Source organism: Eleginops maclovinus, chromosome 11, assembly GCF_036324505.1.
Source record: "Eleginops maclovinus isolate JMC-PN-2008 ecotype Puerto Natales chromosome 11, JC_Emac_rtc_rv5, whole genome shotgun sequence".
NCBI lineage: Eukaryota > Metazoa > Chordata > Actinopteri > Perciformes > Eleginopidae > Eleginops > Eleginops maclovinus.
In genome coordinates this window covers 8,643,863-8,665,976 of record NC_086359.1, presented here as the reverse complement: position 1 = coordinate 8,665,976, position 22,114 = coordinate 8,643,863, and the positions used below count along the sequence as shown (strand labels likewise).

The 22,114-nt window shown below is 38.4% G+C and overlaps 2 protein-coding genes across 2 annotated transcripts in view; both read right to left on the bottom strand.

Moving 5' to 3' along the window:
* Positions 1-1,178: 1,178 nt before the first annotated feature.
* On the bottom strand, positions 1,179-2,329 carry LOC134872302 (olfactory receptor 1E16-like). The gene is made up of 2 exons (XM_063895550.1): positions 1,651-2,329; positions 1,179-1,539 (listed from the first exon to the last, which is right to left on the bottom strand). The coding sequence occupies exons 1-2, from the start codon at positions 2,327-2,329 to the stop codon at positions 1,346-1,348; spliced, it is 873 nt and encodes a 290-aa protein (XP_063751620.1). The 3' UTR covers positions 1,179-1,345.
* Positions 2,330-16,854: 14,525 nt separating this feature from the next.
* ubl3a (ubiquitin-like 3a) overlaps positions 16,855-22,114 on the bottom strand; it is a 29,703-nt gene continuing 24,443 nt past the window's right edge. The window contains exons 3-5 of the mRNA XM_063895112.1: positions 20,719-20,805; positions 19,572-19,649; positions 16,855-18,789 (exon numbers count right to left, since the gene is read on the bottom strand). Of these exons, the coding sequence (XP_063751182.1) occupies positions 18,737-18,789; positions 19,572-19,649; positions 20,719-20,805 (218 nt within the window). The 3' untranslated portion in view covers positions 16,855-18,736. The remainder of the gene's footprint in view (positions 18,790-19,571; positions 19,650-20,718; positions 20,806-22,114) is intronic.

Sequence of the window (22,114 nt, the reverse complement as noted above, 5' to 3'; positions counted from 1 at the left end):
ACACTTGTTCTGTTGGGACAGAGCTGAGCTCTTCTCTCTCGCTCTCTTTCTGATGATGAAGCTCTGACGAGCGTTAACTATTTGCAATCCCTTACATTGTTTATGTCAAATGAAAGGTCTGTTCCCTTGAGTCTCTTGTAGGCAAGCACCAGAAAAAAAAAACCTTTCCTCCAATGAACTCCTTGCACTGATGAAGTCTACTGACAGAAATATCCAATGCAGCTATCTAGTGGAAGCCTACGGAGCAGGAGTGTCAAACTAAATTTACTAACACTGAGAAAAGGAAATCACATCAAGAGGCAGACATAAACAGTTGATCTCAAAGAAGGTTTTTATTTAATTAAAAAATGTGAACATATTTGATAATATTGTGAATGTGAAATCAGCCTTTGACATTCACCTTGGTCCAAATAAAGACTGAAAAAAGTCAATTAAAAAGTTGTGCATAGCCATCTAGCATTTCCTGAAGCTTAAGAATTAGTTCTGACAACATGATACAAGCAGGCTAACAAACAGCAAACAGGACAATGGTCCTTCTCTCTTTACTTTCCCATTTACCTACTTTGACTTTGGCATTTAACCAAAGTCCATTTATTCCTAACAAAAATATAATTGTTAAAGCAAATTAACAGGGATGAGTACTACGTGAACTTTTGGGGAATTATTTTCTGCCATGTATGTATTTGGTCCCCTTTCTAAAACTCATTCTAGTGACAAGCCACATTTCAACTGAAATTTAAAGCATTAAAGTTTCTAAGTATAATTATAAAATGTTGTTTTTTATCCACTCAAACCACTCTTCATATTGGTATAAACCACATCCATCCTTGATGATAACCTCACTCAGGATAAACATTTAAAAACATTTGGGCAAATTTGGGTAGTTCATCTTACACATTTTTAAATTCAATAAATCCCATCAAGAGTCTACATTTTTTGCAGCTGCTTCACAATAAAGGCCTTCAGTAAAAGTCAGAATGTACCTGAATAACCAAGAGGGTTAAAAGTGATGAGTGTTGAGTTAGAAAATACAGATTGATTCAGAACAGAGAAGCGGACCAAAGGACAAAATATGTCTAGTTTAATTTCAAATATGAGTTATCTACAAACATGAAGAACAAGGATACATCACTTGATTTCAATAAAAAAAATCTACATTTTAAAATGACTGATTTTATGAATTCAAAGTTGGTTTATTTGTATGCTTTTGATTATGCAGTAAAATATTAAATTATAGACAACATTGGTTTTCTAATATAAAGTAGACTCCTTCAAGACAACCTGCACAGAGACAAACTTTGATCACAATAATGTGTTTCCACGTAAGCACAACTAAAACAAATAATCACTTTATGATTTCTCTCTTCACCGTAACTTTTGACTTGTTTCTGATTTTTAATATTTTTTTCATAGATTCTTTGATTTCTTGTGTCTGCAAAACATAAATGATTGGGTTCAGCATTGGAGGAAAAACAGAGGTCAGAGACAGGTTTATGATCCTGGCATTTTGAGATATATTTGTACGCATAGTAAATGTGACTAATATTGGGACGAAATAGATAATTACCAATGAAAGATGAGCTGTGCAGGTTTTAAAGGCTTTCACTCTTTCCTGAACTGTGGCAACTTTAGACAACGCATAGCCAATACATGAATAACTAAACAGAATAAATGAGAGTGGAAGCCAAAGAAGTAGCACAATTAAAAACACACTAATCACACTGTTAGGTTTGTTGTCATTGCAGGCCAGCCGATATAAGGGTCCGTGGTCACAGAAATAGCTGTTAATAACCACAGACTTACAGAAGGAAAGTCTTGTTAGAAGGCCCACTGCAATAAGTAAAACAGAAATAACAAAGACCCAGAAACAGACAATCAGAGACAGCATGGACCTGTGGGTCACCTTCACTTGATAGTGCAGTGGGTACATGATAGCTATCAGTCTGTCATACGACAGTGCAACTAGATTAAGAACCTGCATTGAAAGGCACGTGTAGCAGAAAAAAAGAAAAGCCATGCAGTCAGCGTAGGGGATGTTCTGATGGTTAAACAGAAAGATGTCAAGAACCTTTGGCACCAGAGCAGAGCTACCACACAGGTCCACAAATGCTAAATTAAAAACTACAATATATTTGGGAGTTCTCAGTTTATAGTCCAAGTATATTATGGCCATCACAGCTGTGTTTCCCAACACTGAAACCATGTAAACAAAGCAGAGGAATACATAGTAATAATTGATATTAGGTATGCCAATAAATCCACTTATGATGAAATATTCAGGACGCACAAAAGTGATGTTTTTTCCAAGAGCTGAGTTGAAGAAGTCCATTGCGAAATACCTCTCAAACCATCGCTGTGTGAAGCACAGTGTTTAATGCAGAGAGCAGTACTGTGTATCAGCACTGTGTTCTATTGGACAGAGCTGAACTCTTCTCTCTCGCTCTCTTTCTGATGATGAAGCTCTGACGAGCTTAAAATGTTTTGCAGTCCCTGTCATTGGGTCAAGTCACTGTCTGATCCCTTGAGTGTATGGTATGCAAGCAAAGAACTTCTTGCAATAATAAAATCTACTCACAGGAAGCTCAATGCAGCCTTCTTGAAGCATCTATTCTTCATGTAGTTTTCACTGTCTTTCATTGTGTCACTTTTAAGTTAGCTTGCTGTTTAAATCTTTTCCAAGGGATTCATTGGTCGCGGAGCAAATTCAGTTATAGGAAAAGAAAGAGCATCTTAATAAAGGCTGACAAATCTTGTATTTTTGAGGACCTTAAATGTTGTCTGGTCCACTCCTAAAACATACCCAATCTCTTGACGCCCATCCTGACTTGGTGGTTACTGTGATGTCTGGGTCAAGCACACCACCTACGCTTAAATGGCTTACTCTAGAACACAGTGTCAATCAAACACCTCTTTCCGCTTCAAAAGCGTATTTCAAACTGTTCTCATTGGCTTACTAGCTTAACTGCAAATAGACTGAGACTATTTTAAGCATAGGGTAATACGCTTCAACGCAACCAAATAATACACTATTAGATATTAGCACAACACCTGATTCACTGTTTCTCTATTACAGACACTTGCCTGGCATGAGGCTGGTGCAGTCAAGAGCCAGACAGCTCAACCTGACCTGTCAGAATGGTAGAAGGAAAATATTTTGGATATTGTCACTGCTGCCATTTCTGGCCCTGCTCTGGCCTCTAATGCAGAAGCAGCGTGAGGCTATTAGAAAATGAACTAGGCTATCCAGCTTTGCCTTCCCGGTAAAGTTCCAGTCTCCGCCTTCACCTTCCCCCAACAGAAATTTGCTTAGTGCCCTCCCGGTTCAAAATCCTTCGGCGTCCAAACGGTCCCCTAGCTCTACCCAAGCATGAAAAAAGGACAAACTGGCCCAGATAATAGCAATAGCAGCTTCACCGGCACAGCTGGCCCAGACTGCATCAGGCTTGATTGGTTCACATTAGTCGATCTGAAGACATATTTCTACATTCCAATTTATTTTCCACCCAGGAAAATACTTTGGTTTGATTTTCATGGATTTTGGATAGAGTTGTTCCGATTCCAATACCATTATCGGAAATGTCTCCGATACTGCAGAAAATGCTGGCATCGGTATCAGTGAGTACTGGAGTCCAGGAACCGATCCGATACCACATAATTTAATAAAATAGGAACCGATGTACTGGTTAGCACCATTAGCTCTGACACAGTTATTCTTCACCGCTCTTAAAACAGTTGCACTCTGCTGCCATCTGCAGCCTCCTGTTTTAGAGGGGCGAAGAAGAATTGATCACCTGACACCTGTTAGACAAGGAGCTAGCACTAGCATATCATGTCCGCGGTGTGGCAATATTTCACGCTGGATGCTCCCACCAGCAAGACTGCGACATGCAACATATGCCAAGACAAAATTCGAGGGGTGGCACGAGTGCTGCTAATTTCAACACCAGCAACTTGATTAAACACCTGAAGACGCGTCACGCTAAAGAGCACGACGAATTTACCAAAGCAAATGGGGGGAAAGAAGGACGAGCTGCAACAGCAAACTCTGGAAACTGCCTTCCAGCGACGAGATAAATTCCCGAAAGACAGCCCAAAAGCAACAAAGATAACAGACACAATTGTGGAATTTATTGTCCTGGATGACCAACCCCTGTCTGTACTGTTTGCCAGGTCGTAAATATATCTCCGAAACTGCGCTACCCAAATTATACGAGGAAGTTAGGGAACACATTTCGTGTATGCTTAAAGACGTGCATGCAATCAGCTTTACCACGGACATTTGGAGCTCCGACGTGTGCCCAATGTCTTTGATAAGTTTAACGTCACACTGGGTGGACAGAGAGTCAACATTTATTTGTATTCATTCGAGTTTTACAAAGGGTTTAACCTGAGCCAGGCCTTACCACAATGATAATCATATCACAGTCATGCACATGCTCCAGTAGAAATCAGGGACAAATAAACAACACCTGCAGCCAAGATTACATGTTTTCCTGAAGTTTTTTGTCAGGTAAGTAGGCTAAAGCTAATATCTCTCTGTCTCAATGCTCAGTATTAATGCATAAACCCTGTAAACCGCTAACATACCTTTTGTTTTAGGGTGTCTTCACAGGACCATTGGTGAAAAGACAGCAGAGACGAGTGAAAAAGATAGCTTTTCTGTGGGGATAAAAGCTGTTAGCATGAAGCTACATTCAGCAGAGTTCTGTATCTACAGGCCTGTGTAAAATGATGATCAATGTACATAATAGTAGTGTAGTGATTAACGTGACCCTAGCAACATGCTGAAACAGTCTTTATTCTGTACAACATCAACATAACTGATCGAGGAATACCTGAAGTTATGTAATACTACATGGAGAAACCAAAGTAACACCAGCTAATGAGAGAAATGTACTGCCTACATGTTTCAAGTATCTTCGATCTTTGGATTTTAAACATCTATTGTTAAAATTGTGCTGTGAAATGTTTCTCAAAGCTACACTGAAGATGCTGTAGATAACATCATATGATTCCTCCTGCTCTGAGAACCTACTTTTGATGTAGAAAAGTGTGTTTTATAGTATGCATCTGATCATGCTGTATTTTACATAATAAATACTGTAAATATTCCATAAAGTCAGAAGGAATAAAAGTTTGAGATGCAATTTTTTGTAGGCATCACCGTTGCAGTTCTCGTGAGTAAAAACTTGACAGTTCTGTTTTCCCTTGTTGAAGGGTGTAACAGCTCCGTCTAATGAGGCTGTTAATGAGATGTTTGTTGACACTGCTCCGGTAGGATGATGACACATCCAGAACAGTTAGGTAAACATCATTCGGGACAATCAAGTGAGAGAGCGGGTCATGTTAGGTAAATTGGAATACAGCAAAAAGAAAATTGCTTCATGAAGTTAGATACTTTTCATTCTGTGGATAGTTGTAACTACAAAATAAAAACGCAGGCTTATTAGGAATAAGGTGAATATATAATATAAATTTACCAAGAAAAAAAATCCTCTACCTCCAACTATTCACAAATACTAAAAATGTATGTTTGTGATGGCATTGCTAACTGACACAATTTATTTCGGGGGAAAAAACGTATTGACTTACTGTGTCAGAAACAGTTTCAGTAAATCCATTTCTAGATCAGGTTTTCTGGATGGATTGAACACCCCTGATATACCTTTTTTCTATTAGGTTTATGTTAGTTTAGTTTCATTTAAACTTAACACTGCTGGGTTCTCTTACTTACACTAATGACATTTAGTGCAGAGTCATGGGTCACGAGTGGTATTGATCTTTAATAAAGTTATTTACTTAAATGTTCAACTATCCCTTAAAGTTGACTACATACACATTAAGTCACATACGAGGGTGAAACATTTTTATTGTTTTATTTTTGCTGTGTTGCCCTGCATAGCTGTCATTCACTTCACACCATGAAATGTCATTATTTACTTTGTTTTCCAATTACACCAACTAAAGTAGGTGTGAATAGAGATCTAAATAACTAGCAAAGTATTTCAAGATACAATGCGATGCACACAATAGAAAAATACTCAGGATTCAGTTTTTATATTCTATGGAGACAAAGCTTGTATTTGTTATGATGCTTTATAATATTAGGCCAAACATAGAGAGAGAGAGAGACAATAAAAGTATAACCTAGCTGTTTATCCTGAAAATGACAGCTGGCCGATACAAATGAATATATATCACAATATTTCTGACCAAATTCTTTGATAACTGCAAATCGGTGCACATTAATGCTTTGGAAAAATATTAACACAATGATAATTTCTATTATAATATCATCATTTATGTGAAATGTAATGATTTAGCGGGTAAACACAAATAATAGAACTAAAACAGTTAAGCAAGATGGAGATTGAATAAACCCTGCCTCAGAGAAAGCCCGTTTTAAATTCCTTGGCTTTGTACGTTCATAATACCTATTAATTTCATTTGCCTCAGTGTGCTGTGTCTAGAACACAGAACCTACTCAAGAGACTATTAAAGCTCCAGGGCCATTAGACATCTAAAGACAAACTATTACATTGATTATTATCTGTAGGGATTTACTATTGATGTTTAAGAGCCAAATTAATGAAATTGGCTCCCTGGGTATACCCCAGGTGTTAATGTGTCTTCTGCAAATAAATAGAGGGCGAAATGACACATGTATCCACTGACTCAGGCCTGCAGGGAACGGTTCATTACACTATTTCACATTGTGCAAAAAAAACTCAAGATTAGCCTCTTGAGAAAAATCAACCACTGACACAGGACCGTAGGAGCAGCGCAGTGGGGATGCAACTAATACCTTTATTACTTGATGAATGAATGCAGTTTATGCGTTAAGCAAATCAATTGACTTCGATTCTTCTACAAGATGTTTTGAATAAGATAAAGGAAAGTTGAAAATGCGCACTCTACAAGCTGTAAAAGTGCTGGTATATTTTTATTTAACATGAATTAAAACATTAATATTAATAATTTTCTGTCACTACAAATTGGTAACTAATAACTTCTCCTCAAATTATACATTAGCATTACTTGGAATCTTAGTCACAGTACTGCTATGGTAGGATTACTATCTGGAGATGCAGTACACATATTGGGAATACCAATACTACAGAAATAACAATAATTTAAGTAGTGAAAGTAGCATTCGTGTTGTCAGCCTTAGGAGCAAAAGTATCAGCAATAGCAAGAGTAGTGTGATTAGTAAACAAAAGTGTCAGTGCTTTAAAGTTTTTTTTGTTATCTCAAGTCTTCCTAAGTTGCCTGAATACTTTAGTAATAGAACCTAAAGCAATCATTTTGACAGCTTGACTTCCTTCTTTTACTAAAACATCTATCATCCCCACGGCAGGGTGACCCGGGGGAATCGCACCTCAAGGCCATCTCAACTGTAACTTTCATTTGCCCTCAGGAGACACCTGAACTGTTTTTCTTCTGAAACCAGGTTCTTCCCCCGGGGGAAACAGTCATGCTCAAACATGTTATGATCAAACTGACTAATTGATCCTGCGAGGGTTCACACCAAGTTACAGACAGTCACACCAATGTTTATCACAAAAATACTTCAGCTTATTGTTGTTCAAGTACGTTTGTTTTTGGAAGTATCATGACAGAGAAAGTTGTCCCCACAAGAGTTTTCCTTAGATGTATTGACTTTTCTGGCCTTCAACAGAGCTGTATGTTCTTTATTATCTCGGTTCAGTTTTTAGTTGGTATACTGCAAATATTTATATATATATTTTTATATGTGCCATAAAAGGCAACTTCCTTTTCGAATGGACTACTTATATTAAGTCCGCATGGCAGACAATTCAACTCGGTATAGCATTTACATGACAATTCTGCCGTTCTGGACTGTGGGAACTTAACAAGAAATAAAATAAAACACTACTGTTAATTGAAAGATGGTGCTCATCTACTGTTTATGTTCACAGCAAATAACACAAACACAGTGCACTTCTCAAACTAGGAACACAAAACGATCTTCCTTCACAAATTCATCTTATAAACAGATTGCTATTCCTTTAGGCAATTTAAAAAGCAACTCAAACCCACAACTCAACCCCGCTTGAACTGACACCTTCCCATCATTAAAGAATGGCCCACATGTAGTGTTGAATACGGAGCAAATGCTTTGAATTAAAATCTGTAGTTTACATTTTTTTTCAAATAGGGGACCAACACAGTAAACATGATGTAGGCTATTGCCGTGATTACAAACCTGACATTTAAAATGCAGCACATTTAGCTAAATCTCCTCCAGGTTGTATCAAAACTCAGAGGATAAGTTTGTGTGATTAAGTATTTCTTGATTCTGTACTCACTTATATGTGCTTCGAGAGGGTCACAGGATTAGATCCATTTCTCCATTCTGGTCCTAAAGAGTCCCCAGCATGAGCCCACTGTAGGAAATATACAATACACATGCCTTTTAGGTCAACCAAAAGCAATATGATGTACAGTCAGTCAATACCCTGTTGTTAAAAGTTGCCATAAATAATTAAAGATGAATACATTTTAGGCCACAACAAGGCAGCAATATATCATAATAAATAGACAGTCACTTGATTTTATAGCAACAGTTTATGGCTGATGTGTTGACAAACACTTGGCCACTTGCACATCGAACACCCAAAGAGCAAATTCCTTGATTAATGTAAAATATTTTGAGTTAAAGGAAAAACACAAACCAAAGAGCATCACAACATCAGACTCAAGAGAACTGAGTTAACTACTGGTACAAAAGGTATTCAGATTCCTTACTTGAATACAGTAGTAATAGCCTACCACACTTTAATTACTAAATTGCAAGTAAATGTACTGCAACGAGAATAGTACTTTTTTTAAAAAGTATTCTAAGCACGGTTTTTAGTTGCTTAAATATAATGTTTGATGGTTTCATTTATACAAAAAAAAAATCATATTTTCAACGTTTTTCGTAAGTATTCCTAAAATGTGTAATTAAGTACAGTACTTCAGTAACTGTACTTAGTTACTTTCCACCACTGGAGTTAACAATTAACCAACTCTGCCTGGCTAATTAAATCACTAGCAGGTAGTTCAGTCACCAGATGAATTAAGATTGACACTCCTTGACGGTTAACAAAGAGCCCTAACATGCTAACTGACGTTAATTTAGCTTAGCGTCGAGCGTTTCTCCGGGGAAGTTAACTCTCGCCTAGCTACACTTGACCACATTATTAGCCCTAATTCTTAAAGCCTCTCCTTTTCGTCATAGTAAAAACATGAATAATTTTAAAAAATACTTCCTATAAACTCACCTCAGTCTCTCCCAGTATGTTCTCCGGTTGCCTGGTAACGTTAGCAGGCTATGACTCCTGTGTTTAGCTAGTTGTTTCGGAGCATTTCCAACAGTTTACCTTAACCAACTGACATTTTGCAGCCATTTTTGTAGTTTTATAATTTCATCAGAGGTGGACGAAGAAGTACTAGAAATACTACAGTGTAAAATGACTCTGTTGAAAATAAAAGTCCTGCATTTATCATTTTACTTAAGTAGAAGTACAAAAGTATCGGCATCGAAATAAACTTAAAGTTCCAAAAGTAAAAGTACTGTGAGTAGTGTCAAATTACAACACAATAAATATTGTATGAATATTGATGCTTGTTTGTTTACTGTAAATTGCTAACAATCTGAACCTGTAAAGTAACTAATAACTCATGTTGTCATATACATTGAGATTGGCTTCCAAATTGTAGTGAAGTGGAAGTATAAAGCAGCATAACATAGAAAACTTAAGTAAATGAGGCTACAAGTACCCCAAAATCATAGAAGTACTTCCTATCTGAGGGGTATACCTATACCTGTGATTTTGAGCAGCACCCAGTTTGTAAATCCATCTCTGTGTAGTTGTTTGTAACGTTTGCTGGATTCATATATTATTTTTAAGGCCTATCCAGATGTGGGCTATAGCATAAATAAAGCAAAATTCTAACTTGAGCTCAACAATATCAAATTAAAGTAAAGCCCACCCTGCATTATTATATACACATTTTGTCTATCATATCATGATGTAACTTCTACTCATCATGAAGGCCTATAATGGGGATTAAAATGAAATCTGCATCAATATTGTGTTCATACTCATTCAGAACAGGGGTGCAGAAATCCCTAACTATAGGTTTTTATGTAGATTACAAGTGGTTTATGTTCACCTAAGCAGAAACTAAAAAACACTTTGCCAGTTTTATTCAACTAATACGTTTGTTAGCAGTGGTGGTTCAAATGTTGCTATAACTGACATTTTGCAGCCATTTTTGTAGTTTTATAATTTCATCAGAGGTGGACGAAGTAGTGCTAGAAATACTACAGTGTAAAATGACTCTGTTGAAAATAAAAGTCCTGCATTTATCATTTTACTTAAGTAGAAGTACAAAAGTATCGGCATCGAAATAAACCTAAAGTTCCAAAAGTAAAAGTACTGTGAGTAGTGTCAAATTACAACACAATAAATATTGTATGAATATTGATGCTTATTTGCTTACTGTAAATTGCTAATAATCTGAACCTGTAAAGTAACTAATAACTCATGTTGTCATATACATTGAGATTGGCTTCCAAATTGTAGTAAAGTGGAAGTATAAAGCAGCATAACATAGAAAACTTAAGTAAATTAGGCTACAAGTACCCCAAAATCGTAGAAGTACCTCCTATCTGAGGGGTATACCTATACCTGTGATTTTGAGCAGCACCCAGTTTGTAAATCCATCTCTGTGTAGTTGTTTGTAACGTTTGCTGGATTCATATGTTATTTTTAAGGCCTATCCAGATGTGGGCTATAGCATAAATAAAGCAAAATTCTAACTTTAGCTCAGCAATATCAAATTAAAGTAAAGCCCACCCTGCATTATTATATACACATTTTGTCTATCATATCATGATGTAACTTCTACTCATCATGAAGGCCTATAATGGGGATTCAAATGAAATCTGCATCAATATTGTGTTCATACTCATTCAGAACAGGGGTGCAGAAATCCCTAACTATAGGTTTTTATGTAGATTACAAGTGGTTTATGTTCACCTAAGCAGAAACTAAAAAACACTTTGCCAGTTTTATTCAACTAATACATTTGTTAGCAGTGGTGGTTCAAATGTTGCTATAACTGACATTTTGCAGCCATTTTTGAAGTTTTATAATTTCATCAGAGGTGGACGAAGTAGTACTAGAAATACTACAGTGTAAAATGACTCTGTTGAAAAATAAAAGTCCTGCATTTATCATTTTACTTAAGTAGAAGTACAAAAGTATCGGCATCGAAATAAACTTAAAGTTCCAAAAGTAAAAGTATTGTGAGTAGTGTCAAATTACAACACAATAAATATTGTATGAATATTGATGCTTATTTGCTTACTGTAAATTGCTAATAATCTGAACCTGTAAAGTAACTAATAACTCATGTTGTCATATACATTGGGATTGGCTTCCAAATTGTAGTGAAGTGGAAGTATAAAGCAGCATAACATAGAAAACTTAAGTAAATGAGGCTACAAGTACCCCAAAATCGTCGAAGTACTTCCTATCTGAGGGGTATACCTATACCTGTGATTTTGAGCAGCACCCAGTTTGTAAATCCATCTCTGTGTAGTTGTTTGTAACGTTTGCTGGATTCATATGTTATTTTTAAGGCCTATCCAGATGTGGGCTATAGCATAAATAAAGCAAAATTCTAACTAGCTCAGCAATATCAAATTAAAGTAAAGCCCACCCTGCATTATTATATACACATTTTGTCTATCATATCATGATGTAACCTACTATAATGGGGATTCAAATGAAATCTGCATCAATATTGTGTTCATACTCATTCAGAACAGGGGTGCAGAAATCCCTAACTATAGGTTTTTATGTAGATTACGAGTGGTTTATGTTCACCTAAGCAGAAACTAAAAAACACTTGGCCAGTTTTATTCAACTAATACGTTTGTTAGCAGTGGTGGTTCAAATGTTGCTATAAATGTTGTTACCAGAAGATGGCGACATCCTCAAACCTTGAAACAGCTTGTTATTGGTCACACTGAGCAATGTTTGGTGGAGGATACCCCATAATACATTTTTAGCCTACGTAATCCATCTAAAAAAGAACACATGTAGGCATTAATATAGAGCTAACATATATTTTTCTTTTTTTCTTTATTTACATTTTTATCTATTGCCCTATTATACTTTTTTATGAAAGTTATAATTATCTTATTTATTTCCAAAGTATTAAACAATGATTAAGTATGTATTTATAATTGTTTGTATTAGCTTCCCCAATATTTATTTCCCAGAAATCTAACTTGTTCTTCAGTTGAGAGACTAGAGCTGAAAAAACATTGATGTTATTTTTGATACATTTAATGGCCATTTATTTGATTTCTAGACTCACGTGGCTTTTGTCCTTCAGTAGATGAATAATTAATCATTACATTTTAATAATGTTTTCCGTCTAGTTATATATTTAAATGCCACATTTATTTAAATCATACTGCAAACTGTTTATTTATGCAGACTGACACAACTTTTCAAACAATGATTTGTTTGTATAAAAAGACTAGTGTATTGTTCAGAGGCCAGGCAGCGATACTGAGGGGATTAATGTCAAGAAAACAGAGTGTGCCGTTCTGAATGTTACAACTGTAACCACAATCCTCTCTGTCTGCACACAGACTTTCTTAACAGTGTGTGTGTGTGTGTGTGTGTGTGTGTGTGTGTGTGTGTGTGTGTGTGTGTGTGTGTGTGTGTGTGTGTGTGTGTGTGTGTGTGTGTGTGTGTGTGTGTGTGTGTGTGACCCGAAGAATAGTTGTATTCATGTCACTTTGTGGACACAGCATGACTGCATGGAGAAGAGAGAGGGATAAAAAGTGAGGAGAGGAACATTCTATACAGGGTTTCGCTCAAGGCAACAGAAGTCCAGTCATCATATTTTAATAATATTTATATCCTAATTGGGTTTTGTTTTTTTGCAAATAATTTCTCACCTGATACTATGCTGCCATGTCACAAACTGTCCCCATAGCTAAGTGCATGAAGATCTCCGAACAGCTCAGAAAGTGCTGTTGGGATGGCAGGCTGAACTGTACTCTGTGTTCCACTCTGTTCTTCCTGCTGCACTTTGGCCTAGTGACTGTTGTGCAAAGTGGACTCAACAGCATCCCATGGTTGTCACAGGAAAGAAAATATTCAGTTAGTTGTTTTTCTTTCATGCATCAAGTCTTTCTCAGTCTATCATCGTTATTGAATGTTGAGTGAGTGGTTAGTAAGCAATCTTTCTCCCTTTGTACAAGCATATAAATCCCTGATGTACGCCACTTCATTTTAATGTAAATTGAGCAAGTCTTAACTCAGTGATTCTTAAACTAGGGGTCGCGACCCCAAACGGGGTCGGCAAAAACTTCCGTGGGGTCGCAAAATTATTTGTTACTTCAGTCGGAAATTAGCTGTTATAACACCTGGTGAAACAACGAAAAATAAAATGTCAATACAATGAAAATCTGCCTTTTTCTCATTCCTACACGCTGTTAAGAGGGAGAGAGAGAGAGAAAAAAAAAAGTTGCCCAGCTTTAAATGGCGTTTCGAATCGTTTATTGGTCCTATGATAGAAACAATGTAACAATCTGCGCCCACTGTTCAAACTCAATTTCTTCCCGGTTTTTTTACAATACGTCATAGTTAACTCGCCACGTTACTAGCCACGTTTGTGATACTAGCCACTTTTTTAGCCACTAGCCTAGTTATAACTTTCATCAAAAATGGACAGGTGGCTGCTAAAAAACAATGATTTGAGCTCAGAAGTGCCATCTACCTCCAGTTGTGCACCTACTCCTCCGCGATCCTCAGATGGGACAAGTTTGGCCGGTGGTGAGAATAAAAAAGACCCACCAACGAGGCGTCGCCGATACCTGAAAGAATTTCTTAAATATGGATTCACGTGCCAGGTAAAACATGAGCTCGACCACCCACAGTGTGTTATTTGCGGCGATGTTCTGGCACATGAAAGTTTAAAGCCCACAAAAATGAGACGACATCTCGAAAGCCGACATCCAGATGATGCTCAGAAACCCATGACATTTTTTTTACGAAAAGAAGCTGCGCTGCATGGGCAAAAGACCGTTGTGCATAGCCAAGCTACTGTGCCCACCAAAGCCTTGGCAGCGTCATACAAAGTGGCCCACCTTGTAGCCAAAGCACAAAAGCCACACACAATTGCTGAAAGCCTCATCCTTCCTGCAGCAATTGCGATGACCACAGCAATGCATGGTGAAAAGATCGCAAGTGTGCTTAAACAGATTCCCCTCTCCAATGATACCATGTCCAAACGCATTAACGACATCGCTAATGATATGAAATGCCAGCTCATCGAGAGAGTGAAAAACAGCCGGTTTTCTTTGCAGTTAGACGAGTCTACTGACTTGACTAATGTAGCCCATTTAATGGTTTTCATTCGCTACAGTCATGACGGGAAACTGCATGAGGACATGCTGTGCTGCTCTCCGATGGAAGGAAGATGTACTGGTGGAGACATTTTTAACTGTCTTAATGGTTGGATGGAGGAGACAGGCCTGGATTGGGATAAATGCATAAGCATATGCACTGACGGTGCCGGGGCTATGATGGGAAAACACAAAGGGCTGAAAGCCAAGGTCCTTAGCGTTGCACCACATGTCAAGTTCACACACTGCATTATCCATAGGGAGGCCCTGGCATCCAAGACACTTGAACCCGAGCTTAACAATGTTCTTCAAACAGCAATCCAAATAGTGAATTCGATCAAATCGCGCCCTTTAAATTCACGACTCTTCGCCCTTCTCTGCCAGGAAATGGGGTCTGCACATGAATCCCTTCTTTTTCATTCAGAGGTAAGGTGGCTTTCACGGGGCAAAGTTCTTACACGCCTGTTCGAGTTGCGAAGCGAGGTGCGCACCTTCCTCTCAGACGTGCATTCCCCTCTTGCAGACCATCTCACTGACTCGAGATGGTTATCACGTCTTGCATACCTGGCGTGCATATTTGACAAATTAAATAGTCTCAACCTGTCACTACAAGGCCCCAGCACAAACATCCTGACCCTCTCAGACAAAGTGAATGCTTTCACAAAAAAATTGCAGCGTTGGGCAGCCCGTGCAGAGAGTGGGGACTTTGAAATGTTCTCGGAGCTGCACGACTTTTTGGAGAGTGACATGAATGCCAATTCATTGAAAGAGTCAATAACCTGTCATCTTCGTAGTCTCCTCGACAAATTCAATAAGTATTTCCTCACGGAGAATGTAGAGCCTTTTGACTGGGTACGACAACCATTCACCAACTGCTCCTCAAACAACCTGCCATCTGAGCTCGAGGATGCGCTGATTGAGCTGTCCAGCGACCGCACATTGCAGGCGTCGTTTGCCTCAAAAACTCTAGATGAATTCTGGCTGTCAGTTGTGCAGGAATACCCCGGGTTGTCCAAGGCTGCCATGGACATCCTCACGCCGTTTGGATCAACCTATCTGTGCGAAAAGACATTTTCGTCCCTGGCCTACATAAAGAACAAATACAGATGTCGTCTCAACAGCATGGAGGAGAATCTTCGTGTTGCTGTGAGCAGCATCGATCCCCGAATTGACCTGCTATGCTCGCGGAAGCAGGCCCATCCTTCTCATTGACATGGCGTCCGTATAAGAGGAAGTGAGATCGTTCCAATCATACACACTCTCTGTTGACTCTTGACTCCCGTTTGATTTGGACATTTGTTTCATTGCTTTGTTTGTTCCAGTTCTTGTTTGCGTTAATAAATTGTTGCCGCCCAGGCCTTTTCTTACACATTGCCTATTTGTTTTTGCTTGATTGACAGTCGTTACCATGGGTTTGCAATGCATAACGTTGTCCTGGCAACGCGATTTACAGCCCGCCCCCAAACAACCAAACTGCAGATGGCATTGCTGTTTCTTTCAAAATGTATGACTATCACTCAAATCATTGGAGACGCAAACTCGTAAATTAATTCACACAAAATCGTTCCTTTTCCATAAAATAATCGTCATACATTGTTAATTTGTTTGGATTGGAACAAAAAATCGGTTGCTACGGAAACGTGACGTCACACTTACACACTTTTGGGAAAGTGGGGTCACCAAACCTCTCCAGTTTTTTTTGTGGGGTCGTCAGACAAAAAGTTTAAGAACCACTGTCTTAACTGACCAGTAATAATTATCTACACACATACACATTTGTTTAAGTTGTACTAGGTACAGCTTTGAGTTGTTTTTACGGTACTGTCCTACCCTGTATACGAAACTAGAACAAAATCATTACCTTATATTCTGTGGTATAGCTAACCAAAATTACATAAATTAGTGAAAAATAAAAAGTCACTTCAACCAGGTACATTCAAATGCTGCTTCAATTTCAGCACTTAAAAATACATGTTTTATACTACTCTTGATTGGGTATTTTTCACAGTGAGTACTGTACTTTTAGGTTTAATAACCCTACTGTTACTTGGGGATTTTTACTATGTGGTACTACTCTACGTTGAGAAAGAAATCTTGTACTTGAAGGCATCACTGGTCAATAAAATAAGTTGGGTGCTTTGCATTCATTTAAAGTTAAACAGTCTTTTAACAGCTTCTTTCATTAACTTATGTGCTCATAGTTCAAACCTTTCAGCAGGAATACTTTACCGGTCACTTCCAAGTAGTCGTTAGATAGTTGAACATTTGTTAAGTCAGCTTAAAAAGCCTCCCTGATTCAGCTGTGTGTTGAAACTGTTGTTGACACTGAGGTGATTTTCAACAGTAGGATGTCAAAATCAGGTGACCCTTTTTCACAGAATTGTACGACTTTAAGGCAAGACAAGAGGCAGTGCACTTCAATGACCTTTATTTTGTTTACAGATGTATTCCATTTTGAAGTTTGAATGGGGGAGAGGGAGCATTAGTGCTATTTACAATTGGTTTGAAAACGTTTATCTCTGTACAGATTTGAACCCTGATCAATATAAACAATATATCTTTTTTAAGACCTAGTGCTGTTACAAAGCGATTTTTTAAAGCAAAAAACTCACAAAGAGAAAAAGGATTACATTAAATTATAAACAAATGAAAAAATAATAAAAGAGCACAGAAGATAGAAAATAAAAACACAGTCCGTCGATGATTAGCGAGGTGTTGCTGCTTTTAAGCACAAGACATTGTCAGCGAGTGACTGTGAACTGGCTAGAAGCTAACCGTATACACAATCATGGACTAAACACCAATATACTGTATATCAACAAGATCTAAAGTCATCATGTTCTATATAAGATTCATATTAAATATAATCTACACGTTACCTTAGTTTGGAACATTACTTCCATTGGAAAAATATAAAATAAAACAATAAAACTTTTTATACATTTGAATTAATCTGATGAAGGAGCACATGCTTCCGTTGTGCAAAATGGACTTACTGTATTAATGCAGAGAGAGAGAATCAAGGAAAGTGTAAGAAGCGAATTAAGACAAATAAGGAACAATTTAATTGCAACTAATTTCCCTGCTTCAAGAGCAATTTGTCATAGAGATCCTTCACAACACTGTTAGAAAAGGAAGAAAAATGAGCCTTTCCACACAGAGAGAGAGGGGATGGTGCATCAGGCAGGGAAGGTAACTGACATGACATTTCATTTTTTACAACACTGGGCGGTCAGAAATATTTGTAATAATAGCAATATATTTGTGACTGTCAAAACACAGTCACAAATGTCATGGACAAACAAATAACCAAAACAACACCACCAACACTGGTTGATTTTCTATTTGTCTGTTTGTTAGGCTTTGTTTGGCTAAGAATATGACGAGTGAAAGAGTATGATGCGTCGGTATCTACAGCGCTCTGCAGACGAAAAGGAATAATTTCTCTCTTGTGACCTTTGAGGGCAGATGAGGGCAGTAAAAAGGACATCGGAGTTTCTAAATGTGTGTTTGTGTGTCCTGGTTTGAGTTCTCTGATCAGGCACGTCTAAGCTTTGTCTGCTGCACCGAGGGAGATCACACAAGCACATATGGTAGGATGTGTATACAGGATGTCATTGTGTGTGTGTGTGTGTGTGTGTGTGTGTGTGTGTGTGTGTGTGTGTGTGTGTGTGTGTGTGTGTGTGTGTGTGTGTGTGTGTGTGTGTGTGTGTGTGTGTGTGTGTGTGTTGGTGAGTTGTTAGTGGTTAAAATTCTCAGCAGTTTGTATGAGAAAACAAGGCCACACACACACAATTGGGCACTGCATTACTATGACAACCAGCTGGAATGAGGAGCCAGTTAGTAAAGGACTTTTGACACACCGGCCAAGGATGGCTAGACAAAGTGTGTGTGTCTGTTGCATGTATGCGTGTTGCGGAAGGCTTAAAAAGGTGTGCATTAAGAAATAAACACAAAAACAAAAACACATGCAAATCCAGTTCCTTCCACACATTTTCACTTATGACAACAAATCAAGTACAACAAAGGAATCAACTCTATTGTTTTTCAATTTCCTGCTCCCAACTCTGCATCCTGAATCAGCCTGAGCCTGCTGTCTTTCTATACATGTGTGTGTGTGTGTGTGAGAGAGAAGGGGGGGGGGAGAAAAAGAGAAGGGTGTGTGTGTGTGTGTTTGTCTGTATGCATATCCGCACTGTAGACAGGCTCCAGGACAGGGGACAGACTCATTAGGTCCAGGATGTTGAGGGAGAGAACGGATGAGAAGGATGATGGGCCGGCGGTGGTGTGTATTTACAGAATGACACAGCAGTTACTCTCCCCGGTCTTCTCTCTATTCCTCTGACCTGAAAACACACACACACACACACACACACACACACACACTCCATCATCATCAGGAAAAACCCTAACAGACAAGGTCATCATCCAACAAGATGCTATGGCCAATCAAACACATGCAACCATGGACATCTCTGCAGTAGGACAACAGTACATTAAAAAACTTATTTAACAAACATTATTCCTTCTGCAAATTGATAGTTGCACTGACCATGTTCAACAAAATATGATTTAATTGTTCAGCCTATGCAAACTGACTGAAACAAGGGGACAGAATTTGTAGTGTGCTACATGTTGAGTAAACACAGTAACCATTTGCTGCTGCTATTTATGAAACATAACTTGACATAGCCCTGTAATCGTTCTTCCACAAAGCACAGGTTCTCTTCTGGGGTTAACTGCGGTAATTATTTATTCGACCTTACCTTGAGTTTATCTTACCCAGAATGCATAGCAAACATAGTTAGTCAATACATATAAAGCTTTGAGTGACCTTAAGTGTCCCTCTGATCTCTGCCTAGTGTTAGGTTAAAATCAGTGCCTGTTTTAAGCACACAATCACTACTACACAAAAAGGAAACCAGTCTTCTAATATGATTTATATCAGCTGAGCATTGTACACAATGTGCTGTATCTCGGAGATACACTTAATGGAGCCAATTATTTGCACTGGTGACTGTTCCTTAAACAGAAGCCATGTGTAGAGATAAATAATGTCTGGGAGCGGAACGATTAAAGTGGCTCAGCGTGTGAAAAGGCCTACTGAAAGGAAAGGAGGGCTTGTTACCTTGGGAATTTGGCTCAGGCAAAGTCTCTCTGGCAACTAGATGCATCACTGTGGTCTTCCCCAAGGGCAGTTTGAGAGCTAGCGGGGGAGAATTACACAGAGAGCGAGAGTTAGAGAGGAAGGAAGGATGCAAAGGTTATACAGTGAGCTACAGCATGCCAGGCTTTTGTTGCAGAATAATAATCTCTTGCAGGTAACAAAGCAAGTCAATGATTTCCCCGCCCCCATCATCCTCTGAGTACTCAATTCACTGATGAAATAACTCAGCATGCAGCGAGTAAAGACAGTTTTAAATGCTTTCACTTTCAATAGATAAAGATGATATAAGACACTATGTTTCGTCGAGTTACATATTGTGATGACCTGATCATATCTGACACATTTTAAAATCAGCTATTAACTGTTTTATTTTACCAACATCAATATTGATTCTTCATGTATTTATGGCATTGTGATAAACAGTCCAACCACATCCCAATGTCCTCTTTCTGAACTGTGACAACCCAAAAATAATGTCATTTGGTTACTTTTATATCCCAAAACCTGCTTATTTATATCATGATATCTGCCTTCACACACATGGTTCTGTTTATGTTTATATTTCAAAACACAAACATCTACTCCTTGTTGTGGACTGTCGACTTTAAGAGGATTCTGTGTCAACGTGCAAAAGCGTTGGGCCAACGATAAGGGAATAATCAGATAGATGCCAGTAATGGGATGAGTGTAAAAGGGTCAGGGACGGCCATAACCCCATTAACAACAGTCAACCCAAAATTGGGTTAAGTAGACTAAAGCACCTAAAAGCCAGGGAGAAGTGAAGTGGGCTGCCCTCCTCTTTTTCTCTTCACTTTTCATTTTGACGCCCCCTCCCTTCCTGTCTCGTCTTTGTGCTGTTTGAGGTCTACTCTAACGCCAGTCTTGCCCCTTTCCTGACCAGTCTCTTTCCCCTCTTTTTCTCTATTTCCTCTCTCCTCCCACTCCCCGTCAAAGCAGGCTTGTCCGGAGCACTGAGGTACCTCTGTTCTGCGGCTCAGGAAAAAGATGAGAACAGCACAGAACTTTCCAGCAACACACTGCTGTGATTTTGTGTCCATGTCTATGAGCACTTTTTTTTGGGGGGGTGTACTTTCTGTGTTTTTGTCACCTCCTAGTGTTACGTTGCCGTGTAGAAAGCGGCCCTGGTAGATCAACCTCAGGATGTTAGGACTGCTGACCTGCTCTTCCTCCCAGTCTGAAAGAAAAAAAGGGCAAAGAGAGAGTTAAAGAGAAAAATTGACAAAGAGAAAGAAAGGAAACACTCCATATACTTTATTGACCTAGCTTTTCTTTTCTATTTTTTATTCCTAATTGCCATTGCAAGTTTAAATTCTAAATTCCCATTTATTTGATCTATTTCCCATAAATCATCATTCTATAATCTATAATCAAAACTGAGAACATGCAGGTTCAATAAAGACATTTCACAACATTTTGTATCGCTACCTAGATTTAAATATGCTTTAAAAACCACAATTAACAACATTAGTTTCTTATTAAACATTGCTAGAAATGTTGCCAAGCTCTAGTTTAACGATTTAAAAAGGACACGAGGGATACGAGTTGTTTGGGGCTCTGAGTTAATTCAGTTGAAATGCATCAACAGTGCAATGAATGGAAATAATTGCATGGTGAGAGAAAGAGACCACCAACAACCACAGAGAAGCTATTTTTAAGTCACTTTAAAGCCTTTAATTTAAATCCTTACATACAAAATGTATAATGTGTGGGCTTTGTGGGATGCATAACAGAATGTGAGAAAGAAGGAAAGCAACAGAAGAACAAGGGGTGTGACCTGGGAAGAGCTAGAGACAAAAGTGAAGAAATAAACCAGAGAGAAAACAGTGGGGGGAGTCGCACAGCAGCAGCGTCTGGCCACCAGATGTTTTTCTCCATCCAAACAGAGGGTGTTGCTGCTTTCGGTCTCGCAGGGTTCAGATCTGTTGTCAGGGAGGAACGCTGTGTGATCTGACAGGACTGAAAGTGAAACTGATCTTGTCAAGGAGGATATGAATCCCTCAGTAAGGTTTACAGAGTTTCATGTACTGTGGGGCTTCTCTAAAACTAGACTACCCTCACAGCAACGTGGGAAACAGGGTGTTCAGATGAAGGAGTGAGATCCGCAGTATGAAATGATTTGTAACACAGTTGCAGTTAGGGTGTTACTGCAAATCGACATTCCTGTATGGAATGATAATCGTGCTGAAAAGAGGAGCACACTAAATACACCAAAGACACCACTCTATGATATACATTTAAGTAATTCAAAGTGGGGTTATCAATGTCATCTCAGTTCTCTGGATGCACACATAAGCGAATCAGCTGCTTGTATGTTCGCCATAGAAAATACAGCCAGGATGAGTCAGATCAACTGGTTTCAAAGAGCATTAGCAGCTCATTATTAAGCAATTACACCTTACGCAAACACACTGGAGCTAGGCTTATGCAATAATGGGATTTATTACAAAACAACACCAATATAGGATAAAGTGCGCATAGTGTTT

What these genes read in the sequence shown, in the direction of transcription:
- LOC134872302 (XM_063895550.1), bottom strand. Translation starts at nt 2,329, where the DNA reads ATGGACTTCTTCAACTCAGCTCTTGGAAAAAACATCACTTTTGTGCGT. An exon ending in TATTCTGTTTAGTTATTCAT is followed by an intron (nt 1,540 to 1,650) that starts GTATTGGCTATG and finishes TCCCAATATTAG; the next exon opens with TCACATTTACTATGCGTACA.